Source organism: Meriones unguiculatus, chromosome 9 (genome assembly GCF_030254825.1).
Source record: "Meriones unguiculatus strain TT.TT164.6M chromosome 9, Bangor_MerUng_6.1, whole genome shotgun sequence".
In the NCBI taxonomy this organism is placed as follows: domain Eukaryota; kingdom Metazoa; phylum Chordata; class Mammalia; order Rodentia; family Muridae; genus Meriones; species Meriones unguiculatus.
This window is the reverse complement of record NC_083357.1, coordinates 112406917-112426968: the sequence shown is the minus strand read 5'-3', so window position 1 is coordinate 112426968 and position 20052 is coordinate 112406917. Positions and strand designations below refer to the sequence as shown.

Here is a 20052-nt window from a genome sequence, read left to right as displayed (position 1 = left end):
CCACTTGGGACTTGCAAGAAATGAAGTTTACATCTTGAATTTTATAAGCAATGCTTAAATTATAATCTAAGAACTTTAAAACTTTAAGCATACAGGTCCTTTAATAATCAATTACCATATCCAATTAGTCTATAATCACTAAAAATATACAGTTGGGAGTAGGGCTCATTTCAAATCTCAGAATACACAGTCACTTAATTCAGAGCTCCATCTGCCTCTATGTCTCTAGAGTCTCAAAAGCTGCCTTCAAATTGTCTTCTGAGTTTTCATCAAAACAAGGCACCAGCTTGGACTCTATCGTCACATTTCTTGCACTATATCAAGCCACACACTGCGTCTGGCTGGACTTTCTCTTTTGAAATTTGCTAGCTATTCTGTATCAGAAAGGATGAAAGTGCTCCCTGGAAATCATGCTGTTATTTAGAACACAGCAACAGAGAAATTGAAACCCCAGATCTTATATTTCCTATTCATAAAATTGTAATTGGCCTTTTTATGTCTGTGTTACTCTCGGGACAGAGAATTAACTTTATGTACATATATGGGAGACCCATAAAACTCAAGGTAGTTCAAATTCCCATTCTCCAGAAAGAATTAGAAATAAAATCATAGCATATTTCCTTTTAATCTTGGGGAGTCTGTATAGTTTAATGATACCTCTTGAGATATTAAATTTCATTTATTGTAAATAACTGGCAAAAGATAAAAATAACAGTACAATACTTGTAATAGCATTGTAAATAGAAAAAAACATCACAGAATTTGTATTTCACTGTGGGACACAGTGGACTCCATGTAGACATCAAATGTTTATATTCTACTTTGTCATATGTCTGCTTGTGAAGTTTGCTGGGCTCAGCATCTGTTTGCCCTTCACTCTGCAAGAGCTGACCTCTGCATGCTCTGACATCCTGAGGATTTGACTGTACATATATGAATATCCTTTAAACACCCAAGCTAACATACATATGCATAAAATATCCACACAGTTGCTGAATCACGATAAAATACCTGTAAGTGACTGGTGATATTTCAAGCAATCAAACAGAATGGACATTATTTCAGTGCATGAACGGGTCAAGTGGTAGAGACAGAAATGGCCATGCAGCACTAAATAAACAGGATATCATACTTCAGTCTACCTTTGTCACTCTTCTTGTATGTGCTTAATAAACAGGGTTTGTTTAGGACTTAATGATAGAGCACACATGATTAAATAAACTGCTAACCATGTGATTGCTACTGTGCTGTCTTTGCTCTTCTTTCCTTGAGTTAACTCTGGTGCTTAACAGTTTCAGAAAGCATTGAAGAATTACGACAATGACACAAAATTTTCAGTGATATATTTTACATATATTGTATTTGTATTTAGCTTTGTGTATGTGCAGTCTTTTTTTACAAATAATGTTATTGAATACGATTTAACATCTCAAAAAGAATAATAACAATAATAAGAGTGATGACAAATCCCAAGTTTAAAAAGGAAAAGGAAAGAAGAGGGAAAAAAAGAAAAAAAAATTGTGCACAAAAGTGAACTGTCTGCTTAGGAACCTCTTCTTTTGAAAAAAAAATTATTAATTTTACACAGAGGCCTTCTAACACTCACCCAGCTTCTCTGATGGACATAATCATTTGTGTTGACTATACTATGCACATTAGAGGGAAGGACTAGAGGCTGCCCACAGAGAAAAGTGGCTGCAGACATCAGTAGGGGGAGAATGATCTTGTCCTTAATCTCTGAGAAGGCACAGACATTCCTAACTCCAAGCATAAACATAGACTCTCACAGGAATGCAGCTTCCATGTCTCTACTTAGAAGAGAGAGAACCCTATAATTATTACAGTGGCAGTTTAAAATTTGAATATAACCTGGTGCTGTAGAAAATGCCTGTAATCCCAACACTTGGGGAGGCAGAGGCAGGCAGAGCTCTGTGAGTTCAAGGCCAACCTGGTCTACAAGGTTAGTGCAGGATAGCAAAAGCTACAGACAGAAGTCTTGTCTTAAAAAAAAAAAAAATGAATATACAGAACTTTACACCCAAACACAAAATAATTTACCTTCTACTCAGCACCTCATGAAACCTTCTCCAAAATAGACCATATAGTGGGTCACAAAGCAAGCCTCAACAGACAGAAGAAGATTGAAATAATCCCTTGTATCTTGTCTGATCACCATGGAATAAAGCTGGACCTCAACAATAACAGAAATAGCAAAAAGCCTACACACAAATGGAAACTGAACAACTTGTTACTAAATGACAGCTGGGTCAGGGAAAAAATAAAGAAAGAAATTAAAGTCTTTCTAGAAATCAATGAAAATGAAGACACAAAATATCCAAACTTGTGGGACACAATGAAAGCAGTGCTAAGAAGAAAGTTCATAGCACTAAGGGCCTTCAAGAAGAAAATCGAGACAGCTCATTCAAGCAACTTAATGGCCCACTTAAAAATCCTAGAAAAAGAAGAAGCAGACACACCAAGAAGGAGTAGACAGCTGGAAATAATCAAACTCAGGGCTGAAATCAATCAATTGGAAACAAATAAAACAATTCAAAGAATCAATGAAACCAAGAGCTGGGTTTTTTTTGAGAAAAATCAACAAGATCAACAAACCCTTAGCCAAGCTAACTAAAAGGCAGAGAGACACCACCCAAATCAACAAAATCAGAAATGAAAAGGGGGACATAACTACAGACACTAAGGAAATTCAAACAATAATTAGGACTTACTTCAAAAGTCTATATGCCACAAAATTTGAAAATCTAAATGAAATGGACAATTTTCTTGATTGATTTGACTTACCAAAGCTGAATCAGGACAAGGTAAATCAACTAAATAGTCCTATATCCCCCAAAGAAATAGAAGCGGTCATCAAAAGTCTCCCATCCAAAAAAAGCCCAGGACCAGATGGATTCAGCGCAGAATTCTACCAGACCTTCAAAGAAGAGCTAACACCAATTCTCTTCAAACTATTCCAAAAAATAGAAACAGAAGGAACATTACCAAACTCATTCTATGAAGCCACAGTCACCTTGGTACCTAAACCTCACAAAGACTCAACAAAGAAAGAGAATTTCAGGCCAATCTCCCTTATGAACATAGATTCAAAAATACTTAAAATACTTGCAAACTGAATCCAAGAACACATCAAAGATATTATCCACTATGACCAAGTAGGCTTCATCCCAGGTATGCAGGGGGGGTTCAATATAGAGAAATCCATCAATGTGATCCACCATATTAACAAACTGAAAGAAAAAAACCACATGATAATCTCCCTAGATGCTGAAAAAGCATTTAACAAAATCCAACATCCATTCATGTTTAAACTATTGGAGAGATCAGGGATACAAGGCACCTATCTCAACATAGTAAAGGCGATATACAGCAAGCCTATAGCCAACATCAAACTGAACGAAGAGAAACTTAAAGCAATCCCACTAAAATCAGGGACAAGACAAGGCTGCCCACTCTCTCCATATCTCTTCAACATAGTTCTGGAAGTCCTTGCTAGAGCAATAAGACAGTTGAAGGAGATCAAGGGGATACAGATTGGAAAGGAAGAAGTCAAATTATCACTATTTTCAGATGATATGATAGTATACATGAGTGACCCCAAAAACTCTACCAGGGAACTCCTACAGCTGATAAACACCTTCAGCAAAGTGGCCAGATACAAAATTGACTCAAAAAAAAAAAAATCAGAAGCACTCCTGTATACAAAAGACAAAACGGCTGAGAAAGAAATTAGGGAAACAACACCCTTCACAATAGCCACAAATGACATAAAGTACCTTGGTGTAACCCTAACCAAACAAGTCAAAGACTTGTATGAAAAAAAATTCAAGTCTCTGAAGAAAGAATTAGAAGAAGATATGAGAAGATGGAAAGATCTCCCATGCTCATGGCTTGCCAGGATTAACATAGTAAAAATGGCCATCTTAACAAAAGCAATCTATAGATTTAATGCAATTCCCATCAAATTGCCAACACAATTCTTTACAGACCTGGAAAGAAAAATTCTCAACTTCGTATGGAATAACAAGAAACCCAGAATTGCTAAAACAATCCTCTACAATAAAAGATCTTCTGGAGGTATCTGATCTCAAGCTGTACTATTGAGCAACAGTTATAAAAACTGCATGGTACTTGCATAGAAACAGAATGGTGGATCAATGGAAGTGAACAGAAGACCCAGAAATAAACCCATACACTTATGGACACCTGATTTTTTACAAAGATGCCAAAACCATACAATGGAAAAAAGATAGCATCTTCAACAAATGGTGCTGGTCCAACTGGATGTCTACATGTAGAAAAATGAAAATAGATCCATACTTATCACTCTGCACAAAACTGAAGTCCAAATGGATCAAAGACCTCAACATAAAACCAGACACATTAAATCGGCTAGAAAAAAAAGTGGGGAATACCCTAGAATTCATTGGTACTGGAGAGAACTTCCTGAAGAGAAAACCAACAGCACAGGCTCTAAGAGCAACAATCAATAAATGGGACCTCCTGAAACTAAAAATCTGTAAAGCAAAGGATACTGTCATCAAAACAAAGCGACTGCCTACAGATTTGGAAAGAATCTTCAACAACCCTTTATCTGACAGATATCCTATCCAGTATATATAAAGAACTAAAGAAGCTGAAAAGCAGCAAACCAAGTAATCCACTTTAAAAAATGGGAAACAGAGCTAAACAGAGAACTCTCTGTAGAGGAATATCGAATGGCAGAGAAGCACTTAAAGAAATGCTCAACATCATTAGCCATTAGGGAAATGCAAATCAAAACAACCCTGAGATTTCACCTTACACCCATGAGAATGGCCAAGATCAAAAACTCAAGTGACAACACATGCTGGAGAGGTTGTGGAGAAAGGGGAACCCTTCTCCACTGCTGGTGGGAATGTAAACTTGTATAACCACTCTGGAAATCAATCTGGCGCTTTCTCAGACAACTAGGAATAGCGCTTCCTCAAGATCCAGTCATATGGCTCCTAGGCATATATCCAAAAGAGTCTCAAGTACACAAAAAGGACATTTGCTCAACCATGTTTGTAGCAGATTTATTTGTAATACCCAGAACCTGGAAATAGCCCAGATGCCCCTCAACTGAAGAATGGATGCAGAAATTGTGGTACATCTATACAATGGAGTATTACTCAGCAATGAAAAATAAGGAAATCATGAAATTTGCAGGTAAATGGTGGGACCTGGAAAGGATCATCCTGAATGAGTTGTCCCAGAAGCAAAAAGACACACATGGTATATACTCACTTATATAAACATACAACATAGGATAAACCCACTAAAATCGGTTCATCTAAACAAACTAAGCAAAAGAGAAGACCCTAACTAAAACGTTCAATCTCCATCCTGGAAGGCAAAGAGAATGGACATCAGAAGAAGAAGAAGAAGAAAACAGGAAACAACCTAGGAACCTGCTACAGAGGGCCTCTGAAAGCCAGAAGAAGAAAACAGGAAACAACCTAGGAACCTGCCACAGAGGGCCTCTGAAAGCCTCTGCCCTGCAGACTATCAAAGCAGATGCTGAGCCTGATGGCCAACTGTTGGGCAGAGTGAATGGAATTTTATGTAAGAAGTGGGAAATAGCAAGAGCTGGAGAGGACAGGAACTCCATAAGGAAAGCAACAGAACAAGAAAATTTGAACACAGGGAACTTCCCAGAGACTCATACTCCAACCAAGGACTATTCATGGAGATAACCTAGAACCCCTGCATAGATGTAGCCCATGGTAGTTTAGTGTCCAAGTGGGTTACATAGTGATGGGAAGAGGGACTGCCTCTGACATAATCTGATTGGCTTGCTCTTTGATCACCTCCCCCTGAGGGGGGAGCAGCCTTACCAGGCCACAGAAGAAGACAATCAGCCATTCCTGATGTGATCTGATAGACTAAGATCAGAAGGAAGGAGAGGAGGACCTCCCTTATCAGTGGACTTGGGGAGGAGCGTGCATGCAGAAAGGGGAGGAAGGGTGGGATCAGGAGGGGAGGAGGGAGGGGCTTATGGGGGGATACAAAATGAATAAAGTGTAATTAATAATAATAAAAAAGCTGAAAAAATAAAAAATGAATATAAATAATAATAATAATCTAATAAATAAAATAATGAATAAAATCTAATAATAAAATTATATGAACTCTGAGAACAGATTGAAGTTAGACTGAGAAAACAGTGGTCCACCTGGAGCTTATGAAGCAGCAGCATAATGATGTACTGGATAAGCTTAATTTCCCACTCTATATACTCCAAGCTCACAGAAACATATTGGGGGAGGGCTGGTAATTGGACCTTGCTGGACTCCCAAAGCATCCCATATGCTGCTTCTCTCTGCAGTATCTTACCCCAGACACTGGCATGTGTGCTCACTCGTTCTGTGCTAACCTCTAGCTTGGCTTCAACAGTCATCTATAACCCTCCTCTTGTGCTGAGGCTTTTTGTCATGTGATTGTGATACTCCTAAACGAACTTGAACCAAAGCCACAAATACCACTAATGCCAACAGAGTCTGGTAGCATGGGCCATTTTACAAGGTTGTCCTCTAGAAGGAAGTTCCATATGGGTCAGACATAGTATCCATTTTCCTTTAGGATTTCCAAAACTGAATCAGCTATTGAGCTCTCAGTGCTCTCTGACCTCAGGTAATTCACTTCAAGATTAATGATTTCTATTTTGGACCCAGGCACTAAGCTTGCATGCAGACATTTCCCTACTTCCTGCTCTGAAAGGACTGCAGAACAACGTATCAGCTCTCTCCCGGGAGTCCCAGCTGCAATCTCTTCCACATTTGATCAATTTTCATAGATCTGCCTTATGGAGGGGTTTGGAGTTGTGGAATATTCTCTTGTACCCAATGATTTTGTTAATTGTAAATGAGAAAGAGTCGTTTTTCATCTGAACTCGACTTTTATTATTATTCCAATGTCAGTCCAGGCTGGCGGAGAAGGGCTTCACTGGAGGGATCTGGTTCCCTTCATCAGCGTGAGCAGCTGGAGTTGCTGATGCTAAAGGATTTTCCAGCCTCTACTTGGACATGTTTCTACTCTACTGCAGCGTGCTAGTGTCACAGCTGCATGGCTCTTGCTGTGGGCTCCCACGCGGCAACCCGCACCGCCAGAGAGCCAGGGCTCAGACACCGCACTAGCTCCTGCTTCAGGAAGTTTCCTGGGAGGCTCACAGGATACCGATGGTTGAGAAGCACTGCAGTAGGGGTATAAAAATAATGATGTCTTCAAATCATTTCCCAAACTATGCTCCCTGCAAAATATATACCAACAAAATGATACTGCATGACAAATGGGTTTTATAACCAAATGCATTTTATAGAAGGCTGAGTCATACCAACTTCTATCTTAAGATTACTGAGTCCATTAAGTATTGTACCCCAAAAGAATAAAAGACCCACTCAGCATTTCTCCAGTCTATTGGACCTTGAAGCTGTATTTCCTTTGGGTAATACACTAACATCTCTTGAAAGCTGGTGATATTACACAGTAGACTGGAAAATAATGTCTAAACTTTTCCAGAACTGATTAATTCCTTTTTTCTGTAACCCTTTTTAAAATATCTGAGGAAAACATGTGTTTGAGGTTTGAAGTTATATGTTGTAAATAGAATTTGTGTGAAGTAAAATGTTATTCTCTCAAAGTTAAAGTGAGAAAAAGGGAAATATTTGCATGTTCTCTTCCACTCTGCCTCAGACTCATGGACCTCATCCTGCCTGTGGGTGAGGACCTGGTAACTGAGTGGAAACTCCGCATCCCTTGCCATATTCACACGTCTCTTTTTGCTTCTTATCAAAGAAGTGTCATCCTTTATGTCTCCCTATTTCACATTCCTCCACTAAAAACACTCTGTGAGAACTACCCTCAGACAAGTGCTACCTAAAAATGGGGGAGCATAGTGGTATGCCACTTCCTGTTGCTGCTGTTTAAGTAGAGAAACACTGGTCTTCAAAATACTTCACTTAAGAATGACTAGCTTATATGTGGTTCTCATTTTCAGGCATGTTCTGTGTAACAGACGTCTCTGCTGTCTTCAAACAGAACACTGCCAGGCTGGCAGGCTTTTATCAGAGTTGGATACAGATATCACAGACATGAGAAAAAAGAACATTTTAGTGATCTGTTCACATTTCCTTCTATGCTCGGATCTTCACCAGGTGCTCTGTCTTTCCCTCTTAGTTTTTATTACTTAAATAAATTGATATTTTCCACAGCCCGGGAAGTCAAGTTTTACACCCACAAAGAGTTCCACTGCAGCCTTTCTCCTGTCTTCTCCTCACAGAAGCATCAAGGAACATTACCACAAATAATTCTCCATGAAAACAACCTAAGCAGAGCAGATGGTGCAAAGGAGCTCACTTGCCGTTTTTGTTTCCCTTGCACCTTTTTATGTGGAGAGCAGAGTCTCAGACAATGCTTCTTTCACTCTCCTTTCATTCCTGTTTATTACAGGAGACCCATCTCATGAATTTGAAATGTCACTTTCTGTCTTCAAAGTTAAGGGCTTTTTTAAGTTTTTAAAATTTATCTATTTGTTCAGTTTACATCCTCATTGCGGCCCTCCTTTCTCTCCTATCAATCTCACCCCTGCACACCCCTCTCCAGTCTCCCTCTCCTTATTCTCAGAGAAAGGGAAGGTCCCCCATGGGTACCAACCCCCCCTGGCATATGGGCATATTAAGTTTTATAGGGCTAGACACATCCTCCCTCACTGAGACCAGAAAAGGTGGCCCAGTTAAGGGGCCTGTATCCAAAGGAGGCATCAGAGTCAGAGAGGAGCCCTGCTCCTGTTGTTGAGGGAACCACATGAAGACCAAGTTGCGTGTCTGCTACATATGTACAGGAGCCTAGGGCCAGTCCATGTAAGCTCTTTGGCTGATGGTTCATTTTCTGTAAGCCCCCAAAAGCCTAGGTTATTTGACTCTGTACGTCTTCTTGTGGATTCCTTGATTCCTTCCACTCCTTCACTCATTCCCCCAACTTTTCCATAGGACTCCCTGAACTCTGTCTAATGTTTGGCTGTGGGTGTGTTCATAAGCTGCTGGATGAGGCCTCTCAGAAGACAGTTATGCTAGGCTCCTGTCCGCAAGCATAGCAGGGTATCAAGTAGGCCCAGGGTTTGGACACTCCCTCAGTCTTTGCTCCATCTTTGTCACTACACATCTTGTAGGCAGGACACATTTTGAGTCAAAGATCTTGTGGGTGGGTTGGTTTCCTTATCTCTTCACTGGAAGGCCTGACTGGCTACAGCAGATGACCATTTCAGCTCCATGTCACCAGTGCTAGGACTCTCAGCTAGGGTGACCCAATATACTTCCTGGGGGCCTCCTTTATCCCAGGTCTCACCTCTGATTTCCTTTCTCTAACCAGACCCTCTCTCCCTGGCTCTCCCTACTCCTAATCTCCTGCCCTTGCTGCCCATCCCATCCCTTTCCCTACGTTGTTCCCTCCATCCATCCACCTCCAATGCCTACATTATTTCCCCTTCTGAGATTCAAGCCTCCTCCCTTGGGCCCTCCTTGTAACCTAGATTCTTTGGGTCTGTGGATTTTAGCATGGTTATTCTGCACTTTATGTGTAGTATCCACTTATAAATGGATACATACCATGCATGTGTTTTAGAGTTTAGGTTACCTCACTCAGGATTATATTTTCTAGTTTCATCCACTGTTTTTCTACAAATTTCATGATTTCCTTGTTTTTAATAGCTGAATAGATTCCACTGTATAAATGTATGACTTTTTTTTTTTTTATCCACTCTTCAGTTGAGAGGCATCTAGGTTGTTTCCAGATTCTGGCTATTACAAAAAAAAAAAAAAGACAAAAAGCTATAAACATAGTTGTGAGCAAGTATCCTTGTGGTATGGTGGAGCATCTTTTGTTTATATGCCCAGGAGTGGTAGAACTAATCCCAATTTTCTGAGAAACTGTCAGATTGATTTCCAAAATGGTTGTACAAGTTTGCACTCCCACTAGCAACGGACGAGTGTACCCTTTCTCTACATCCTCTCCAGCATGTGGTGTCTCTTGAGGTTTTGATTTTAGCCATTCTGAAGGGTATAAGATGGAATCTCATGGACGTTGTATTTGTCTGATGGCTAAGGATGCTGAACATTTCATTAAGTGTTTCTTGAACATTTGAGATTCTTCTGTTGAGAATTTTCTGTTTAGCTCTGTACCCCATGTTTTAATTGGGTTATTTAGTTTGTTGGTGTCTGATTTCTTGCTTTTTCTATACATTTCAGATATTAGCTAAAAATAAATGTATGTGATGTCAGGTAAGGGAAGGATAAAAACATCCTAACATTCACAAAATTGTTTTGTTAGATATGTTGTCTATATTACAAGCAAAATATTGGATAATGTGATGATAAAATTGGGTCAAAATCATAATGGGCGATTGATTTCATGTAGAAATCCACAATAAATCGCATTTTGATGTGTTTATTCATCTGCTTATTCATCTGCTCACAGAACATGTTAATATATGGAATTAATGTCTTAAAATTGGATACAGTAGAGGTTATAACATATAGAGTATAAGAATGTAACAGCTATCACATCAAACAGAAATTCTTCCAACTAAAGACTAGTGGGACTGTGTTCAAAGCCTACAGGAAAGTGACAGCCGCCCACTGTCCATCTGTGGGGATGCTCTGCCAACATATTTTGTTTCAGTTCTTCTGGAGTGTTTAGTAGGATGTATCAAAATGGTTCATCCTCATGGGCTCCTCTCCTACCCATGATGAAATGTGCACATAACTGCAGCTTCATGAGTTCACAAGGGAAACAACTATGGTATGTTGAGGAGACTTTTTGTCCTGCACAACAACCTGGCCTCTGGCCCTTACATTCTTACTGCTGCCTTTCCAGTTATGTTTCCTGGCCTCTGAAGGGGGTGATGTAACTGTCCCAGTTAGGGGTAAGCACTCAACTATTACTGATTTTTGATGCTTTATACATTATGGTTTTCTACATTATTTACCAGAATTATTATTTTAAAGATTCATTATAAACTATATTAATGAATAAAAATAAAAATGAATAATTCACTAACATATCACGTAGCATATTTTATATAAAGTAAAATAATTATAAAATAACAATAATAGGCTAAATATAATGGGCTAAATTATATGTGCTTGCTTGCCTGTATTCCTAAACTGCTTATGATGTTCCATGTCCCTATATTTTTATTCATATTCAGATTGTAGCTGAGAATCACTTGTTAGATTCACCTACAACTATATTTTAAGTACTTTTCTTGATTTTTTTGATAATAAATCATCTCATTTCTATGTTTAACTGGATTAGGACATTTGTCATAAGTCTGGGCCTCCATTCTTCTTGTCAGTACTTCATTTCATAGTCTTAGGCATATCACTCAGTATCCCTGGGTTTTGTTGTTGTTAATGATGATGTTATTTTATAACTTTTCTTCTGAACTTTTAATTCAAGTTAGTAAACTCATGTTATATTTAGAAGTCTTTTATTCTAAATTTTATTGTAGAATACATTGTTTAGATTGTTAAAATGCTCATGAAAAGTGTATATATATTGTTTTTATTAATGTTCATTGATTAAAAATCCAATACACTATAAATTATTTATATTAATAGTTAAAGGTTTAAAATAAAATTATATCCAAAAGTATTGATATATGTTACCTAAGTCTTTTGCTGATTTCTTGGCATCATGAAGATAAAAAGGAAGATAAGAAGGAAGGGAGAATAAGGGAGTGAATACAGAGAAGAAGGAGGAAGAATTGTCATTGCATGTGGTACAATATATGAAAAGTAAAGTCTTAATAATGAACTGGAGCAAGCAGAAAGAACAATACTAAGTCCTACGGTGTGGAAAGAATGTTGAAAGGAAATGGAGAATGGTGGGGAGATGAAGGAATGTGTCCTTATTCTGGTGTACTTTGGGTACTGGTTCACTGGCGTTGGTCTGTTTTCTGTGGAGCCATCTGCTATCCGAGATTATTTAATTAAATAATATAATCTATTTCTACAAAAATTATCATCACAGATCACCTAATTTGGCTGTAATTTATTGGCTAGCTCATATCAAAAGAGAGTCCTCAAATGGCAAAGAAAAGAAAGAAAGAAAGAAAGAAAGAAAGAAAGAAAGAAAGAAAGAAAGAAAGAAAACATAGATAAAACCAGAATCCATAACTGGAGAAAAAGAAGGCAAAAGAAAATATTGCAAAAATATTTTTACTATCACTATATGTTCTTGTTTTAAAACTGAATACCACCTTATACTAGGGAATAAGATGAAATAAATTCTTTTGAAATCATTTAATTCATTGCACTCAACATAGGAAAATAGATCCACATAAGTTATTTTGGTAGAAACATGAAAGAAAAGAAAAGATTAATCCTCTGTTTGGACTCATGCTGCTTGATAACCTGCCTCAATGTGAGAGCATTTGTTTTCTGTCAGGTAAACAAACTGTTTTATCTTCATGACTGCCTAGAAAAAGAATATTATTTAGTATCCAAATGAAACTTAAAAACCAAAAAAAAAAACAAAACAGAAAAAAAAAGCATTCGATCTAAGGCCAAGATTGTAGAGGTTGTTTAGAGAACATAAAATCATGATGAGGTATTCATATAAAAAGTTTGTCTTGAAACTGGAATAGGTTTGATGGAATGTTTTTGAAGAAAACAATGGAGAAAAGAGTCTATCCTAAGAAGATATTTGAAGAGTGAGCATCTACAGTTGTAAATAGGTAACTGGGAATTACTTCTTTTAACAGAGAAGTCTCATTTCTTATTTTTTTTTGAGAATATTTTATTTTATATTTTAAATATTAGTTACAGTTTATTAACTCTGCATCCCAGCTGTAACCCGCTCCCTCATTCCCTCCCAACCCCACCGTCTCTCTCTCTCACCTCCTCCCTGCCCCTTTCCTAGTTCACAGATTGGGGAGGACCTCCTCTTCTTCCATCTGACCCTCGATTATCAGGTCTCTTCAGGACTGGCCACAAAGTCCTCCTCCGTGACCTAGCAGGGCTGCTCCTCCCTCGGGGTGGGGGGAAGGTGGTCAAAGAGCCCGCCAATGAGTTCCTGTCAGAAACAGTCTATTCCTTCAAGTGATGAAATTTTAAAATAAACATTTACAGTATGAGGCAAACTTGATTTTTCTGCCTCTCACACCTGTATTAGAACTACGCTCAGCCCCTGCATCAATCCCGTCAACATTCACATTTTTATCCGCCTTCATAAAGCCTCCTTCCCTCACTCACATGTGCTGGATTTCCGTTCTTCCTGATAATACAATACTGTACTCTTCCCAATGTTATAATATCTTCTCTATCATTTAGTTCTACATCCTCCTCAGACTTCTCTGTTAAAACAGTCTGGAACTTGAATCCCACAATAGTGCTCTAAAGCATTTGACATCTCTGCAAGTGCTCGGTGACTCACAATGGTCATGCTGAGGACCTCACAATGAACATGGTTCTGGAGGTATCACTGTGGAAGACTGTGCTCCTTCCCAAATCTTTGAGGAGCCCCATAAAATATCTCAGAAAACTTTTTAGGAAGACAACCTCACCCTTACTCTTCTTTTTTTTTTTTTTAAGGTAGGAACGACCTGATGGGAGAGGCAGTGTAATCAACATCTATTTGCTTAGCTTCCTCAGCTGGGGAGGCTGGTGCCCTACACACACACACACACACACCAAGAGAGAGAGAGAGAGAGAGAGAGAGAGAGAGAGAGAGAGAGAGAGAGAGAAAATCATATCTTTCTTCACTTTTAAATCCATTTTCCATTTGACATTCTCTTTTATAAACTCCCTGCCTGTGATCCCTGAAAGTCTCCTTCAATTGGCATTTTTCTTTACAGCAACCAAACAGAAGAATCTATAACTTGTGCAGGAAAGAAATCATTTGTACAGCTACTATGCTAGGGGTGTCTGTATACAAGCTGTATAAAAGAAATAGGAAAGTTCTTTTTTTATTGTTTGTTATTATTTACATTTTATCAACTCTGCATCCCAGCTGCATCCCGCTCCCCCATTCCCTCCCAATCCCGCCCTCACTCCCTCAGCTTCTCCCTGCTCCTTTCCAAGTCCACGGACTGGGGAGGACCTCCTCCCATTTCGTCTGGCCCTGTTTTATCACGTATCTTCAGGGCTGGCTTCGAAGTCCTCCTCTGTGGCCTAGCAGAACTGCTCCTCCCTTGGGGGGTTGGGAGTCAAAGAGCCTGCCATTGAGTTCCTGTCAGAGATAGTCCCTGTATCCCCTACTATGGGAAACCAATTGGTTATTGAGCTACCACGAGCTTCGTCCGAGTAAAGGTTCTAGGTTATATCCATACATGGTCCTTGGTTGGAGAAACAGTTTCAGAAAAAAGGTTTTGTTTTTAATCAAGGATGAACTTGCTAGCATTGTGCCTAGAAGGAAGATGACTTCTCAATTTATTCTGATAAACAGATCTGTACACATTCAGAATTGTGAGGTAATAAGTTAGAGTGGTTTATGAGTCAAATAAAGCAATGATAGTGATCATGGTAAAAAAAATCACTCTTTTTAATTGGGAAAGCCAAAGTTTTACTTTTCTGGAGGAAGCAGACATATTCCAAGGAGATTTTTCTATTTAAAACTTCCTTAGGCTGCTGCTGTGAATTGACACATGAAGTTTCTTGTGGATTCGGAAGATAAGACTCTGAGCACTATCAAATTTTGTTAGTGTGTTTAATCATCTTACTCTATTTTAATATATAGTAAAGGCTCAAATAATAATCCATGTAGATAACAGTCATGCACTCAACATATGCGTTTTTTCTAGCATGTAAGGAATAGACAAAATATAGACAATTCTGGAAATTCCTGATGCTAGTGTGTGAGATACACTCTCAGTTTCCTCCCTCTACATAACTATGTAGTCAGCAAGGTGAGAGATGTCTTGTGTCATGGCAGAGCTGTCCAGATTTCTGATTTAATACCTTCCACACTAGCTTCTGAGGCATGACACAATGGTAGCTTTGCTCAAAGATCCTAGAACATAGAGCCTAGTTCTGTCCACTGTGACTGCATTCTGGTGCTCTGCTCCAGTCCTTCTGTGAGACAAGTGTTCACCTTAAAAATATTTGAACAATGTCAACACAAGTTGTCATTCCAATGTGTACTGAAGAAACCTAATGTGCTCTGGGGTGGTTGGAATAAAAATAACCACTATAGGCTCAAAAAAATATGTCTAATGCAATGGAGTGAAGTTTCTATTTGCTTGTTTGTTAGGTTGGTTTTGTTTTTGTTTATTTTGAGACAGGATTTCCATGTGTACCTCTGGCTGAAATGGAACTCACTCTATAGATCAGGTTGGGCTAAAACTCAGAGATCCACCTGCCTCTGCCTTGCATTAGCTAAGATTAAAGGAAATCATGTGCCACCATACCCAGAGGAATGAAGTTTCTTGTGTCTGTAATAGATATTAAAAAATATTTCAAGAAAAATGTCAGATTATAAATATATGCTTAACAAGGGTAGCAAATGACATATAGAATAGAACTAAAACAAATAACTAAGTGCCAGTACTGACCCTAACTCTTGGTTATCAAATCGGGTCTTACATTTTAATATAAAGTAGGAATTATAGTAACAGCAGATTAGGTCAAATATTAAGCACATGATTATCAGGAAACAGACCATTCAATAATCTGATGTGCTTGGCACTCAATTATTGTCTTATGCAAGAAAAAGTACCAGTGTCCATGGCTACTCATTCCCAAGATTTTTCAGCAGCCCCGTTTTCTCATTCACTTTCCCTTTGCCCATTGTTATACTACATTTAACTTTTGGCAAGTTTTGTATACATATACATCATTTGTTTTTCACAAATTAAAGTGTGTGTGTGTTTGTGTACATAAAGACAGGTTTATGAAGAAGGCAGAAGGGTCCTTAGAATTGTAGTCACAATGTTAAGCCATCCAACCTGGGTGCTGGGAATCAAACCTAGTCTTCTGCAAGAACAATATGCACTCTCACTGTTAACTGTTGAGCCACCTCTTCATCCCAGTGTGCATGTATATATATATATATATATATATATAATTTATATCATATATCATAAATTTATAATATATAGTGATATATAATTTATAATATATATTTATATATTATATAAATTGTAACTATATATATGTGTATATATATATTTATATATTGTAACTTCACTCAGGCCTAACCAGTGTGTTAACTAACTCAGGGCTGGTATTTCTGGGCAGGGGAGGCTCCTGAGATTCTATATGGGTTGAGAATTCTAGCAGTGGGGAATATGGAGCCTGACCTCTCCATCCCCTGTATCCAGGTGGGACTTCTAGTTGAGGGAATCAAATACCAACCTCCTATAAAACCCACCTATAAAACTTTTGACCCAAATTTTCCTTGCCTACAAGAATTGTAGGGATAAAGATGGATCAGAGATTCAGGAAACAGCAAACCAATGACTGGCCCAACCTGAGACCCACCCCATGAGAGAGAGCCCACCCCTGATACTACTAATGATACTTTGTTACACTTGCAGACAGGATTCTGGCATAATTGTCCTCTGAAAGGCTTTATCCACCAGCTGATGGATAAACAGATGCAGAGACCCACAACCTAACAATAGGCCGAGCTTGGAGACTTTTGTGGAAAAGTGGGAAAAAGGATTGAGGCAGCCAGAGGGTCAAGGACACCACAGGAACACCTACAGAGTAAACTAATCTGGGCCCATGTGGGCTCACAGAGACGGAACCACCAACAAAGAAGCACACATGAGCTGTTCCTAGATCCCCAACACATATGTAGCAGATGTGCAGCTTGTTCTTCCTGTGGGTCCCCTAACATCTGGAGTAAGGGCTGTCTCTGACTCTGTTGCCTCCCTTTGGATCCCTTTCCCCCAGATGGGCTGACTTGTCTGGCCTCAGTGGGAGAGGGTGCGCTTGGTTCTGCTGAGACTTGAGCTGCCAGGGTGGGTTGGTACCTTGTGGACCTCCCCTTCTCTGAGAAGAAGTGGGGACAATAGGAGAAGGGGGTTGGAGGGTAGGCTGGTAGGAGAGGGGGGAAGGGGCTGGGATCAGGTTGTAGAGCAATTAAATGAACAAATAAATGAAGGAGGTTTAGTTGCTTTCATTTCCACGGGCAGCAGCTTGAGTCATTCCCTTCAGAGTTGCTTGCTCTTGTCTTCTTGGTCTCTTGCATATTGATTAATGGTTTAGTTGACTCTATCCCTGGAAACCTGCTCTTCCGCATAATATGCAGCCTCTTGTGTATGTTCCTACTCAGATTATTTTCCCCATTTTAGTTTTTTTTTTTTTTATGATTGGGGGTTACTGTTGAGTTATCCAAGACCATTTGTAGATGAGATGTTGTATACGAGACATTAATTTTTAATCTCATTGTTTGATGTATATCCTTGAGGATGCTTCATGGTCACATCTTTCACAACAACCATGGACCACTGAGATAACGCTTCGGATTTTCCAGAAGGTTTTCTCCATCGAGGCTAAGAGGACGGCTCCAATTACTCCTCAGCAACATCTTCAATTTTGTCAACATGTTCTTACATGTGTTTCTCTCTGTTTCAGTTAAAATCAATTCAGGAGCCTCAAAAACCACTGAAGTAGGTCATGCTGATATACTTTGTCTGATGGTTGACTTTCATTTTCTATGTAAACTCATATGTTTAAATCCAGCCCTGATTCAGGAATATAACTGTATTGGGACACAGTTATGTCATATGTATTGGCCTGGACCAGATGGGTCTGGCACCATTAAAAGAAAAATTTACAGACATCTGTCTGCATGAAGGGAAGAATTTGTGGAGGACATTGTGAGGAACAGCTCCTATACTCTAAAGAGAGGCCTTACAGCCGCCCCCCTCTTCATCTCACACTTCTAGCTGACTGAGTTGTGCTAATTTTTTTTTTTTTTGTTAATTACATGGTCAGTCATTTTTTGTTATTGCAAGTGAAAGCCACATCTTCCACTGAGCTTTCTGCTATGGTCATGACTTGGTTAGAACTTCAAAGACTGTGGATAGGTTGGAATGATGCAGATCCAGAGCCCATTGGAAATTTACCTTGAGCAATCTTGAGCCTCTTTACTAGCCACTTCTTTCCCACCTCTATGTCCTTTGTGATATCCATGTGACTATTAGATGGAATGTTTTAAAATGTATTAATTTGGCAGACTTCTCACTTTTATGAACCCCCAAATTAAGGATGAAGCTATACAGCATTTGTAATCTAAAGCAGATATGCCCTACCCTGCTGCAACCCACCTACTACAGTTAAACGTGTTTTAATTTGTGACTTTCTTTTTTTCCTGTATCTATGTATAAAATTCATGGTAGGGATGCCATGTTTGAATATAGACTTTGGGGACACTTTTTGGACCACGGTCACATGTTTGTTTCCATAATGAGTCATTGCCTGTAACTTTGAAATGAGCGCTGCTTAATTTTTAACGATGTTCATGAAAAGGCTAAACAGTGATGCCTTTTCTTATTATTCTCTATTTTTCAATACCATGAATGGGATCACTGATCCTGATTGCTATCACAGAAGGCTTGTCCCCTCCACTCTGTCTGGTTCATTAATTTCCAGTCCCTCTAGATAATCCTCATTAATATAAAAGCATACTTACCCAAGATATCTTTTCTTTATCTATTACCTCTGATATTTGCCTTTTTTTTTTTTTTTTTTTTTGGAGAGTGTATATTTACAGATTGGTTGAAGTCCCAATCTTGAATTCTCTTATTTTCGCTCAGATCTTTCTTACCTTAAATCATCTAAGTCTAGCTTTGCTTGCCCCACATTTCCACACTGCACTGATCAAGTCATCACATGTTGCCTGTTGCTAAATTAAACAGAAAATTTCAGAACTCTGCTCAGATGACTTCCTTGTAAGATTTCACATGCCTGATCACCTCTTGCTCTGGTATTCTTTATTTAGCTTGAAAGGAAACACGTTCACTTGGCTTTCCTGTCACCTCCCTTCATTATTGCTTCTCAGTTTCACGTGTTCATTTCTCCACTTCTCACTTAACGGTTAATGTCACACTCTCCCAGTGTAGTATCTCAGTTCTTGTCACTAGTCTTCCCTTTCTGTTACTGAACAACACATGACAAAGATCTCTCTCTGCCTCTCTTTCTCCTCTCTCCCTCAACGCGCGCGCACACACACACACACACACACACACACACACACACTACACACACACTTCAGATCACGCTTGGGAGTGCCAATCTTGAATGTTATCAGCCAGTTTAGCATTTTTCTTTAGATAAGCATTTCAGTTTCAGAATGTCTCAATCTTGCCAATTCGACATGTTTCTTCCTTTCTTTTTTTTTCTTTTAATTTTATGTTTTTCTTATCAGTTACATTTTATTAACTCTGTTTCCCAGCTGTATCCTGCTCCCTCATTCCCCCCCAATCCCACCCTCCCTCCCTCATCTCCACCCTGCCCCTTTCCAAGTCCACGGATAAAGGGGGAACCTCCTCCCCATTCATCTGACCCTGTTTTATCAGATATCTTCAGGACTGGCTGCAAAGTCCTCCTCTGTGGCCTAACAGGACTGCTCCTCCCTTGGGGGGGTGGGGAGGTCAAAGAGCCAACATGGTATATACTCTCTTATATAGACCTATAAGATATGATAAACATAATGAAATCTATACACCTAAAAAAGATAATCAAGAGAGCGGACAAGGGGTAAGATGATCAATCCTCATTTACAAAGACAGATGGGATGTGCATTGAACGTATGACAGGAGTCTACAGCAGAAGGCATCTGAAAGACTCTACCTAGCAGTGTTTTCAAATGTATGGACACGTTTCTTTCTTAGGATAGCATTCCCTGTCTTATCTGGTGTAAACTCCATCGTCCCTGTTGAGATGCTTTGCCACCCTGCGTGCTCTTCTACTCGGTCATCTTGAAGTGAGTCTCTGTACTTCTACATTTGCCACTTTTGGCCCTCAGTAGTAGGACTATTGTCATTGGTGGTGGTAGTGATGGTGGTGG

The 20052-nt window shown here is 39.1% G+C and overlaps 1 protein-coding gene across 10 annotated transcripts in view; it reads right to left on the bottom strand.

The window, feature by feature from the left end:
* Nucleotides 1–20052, bottom strand: part of Gpc5 (glypican 5) — a 1404356-nt gene that overhangs the window by 846885 nt on the left and 537419 nt on the right. Inside the window, exon 7 of one of the 10 annotated variants that reach the window (XM_060391594.1) lies at nt 6980–7231. The exons of the other annotated variants lie outside the window; for them this stretch is intronic. Coding sequence (XP_060247577.1) covers nt 7205–7231 — 27 coding nt within the window. The 3' untranslated portion in view covers nt 6980–7204. Of the gene's footprint in view, nt 1–6979; nt 7232–20052 lie in introns of those variants that run through there. 10 annotated transcript variants of the gene reach the window in all.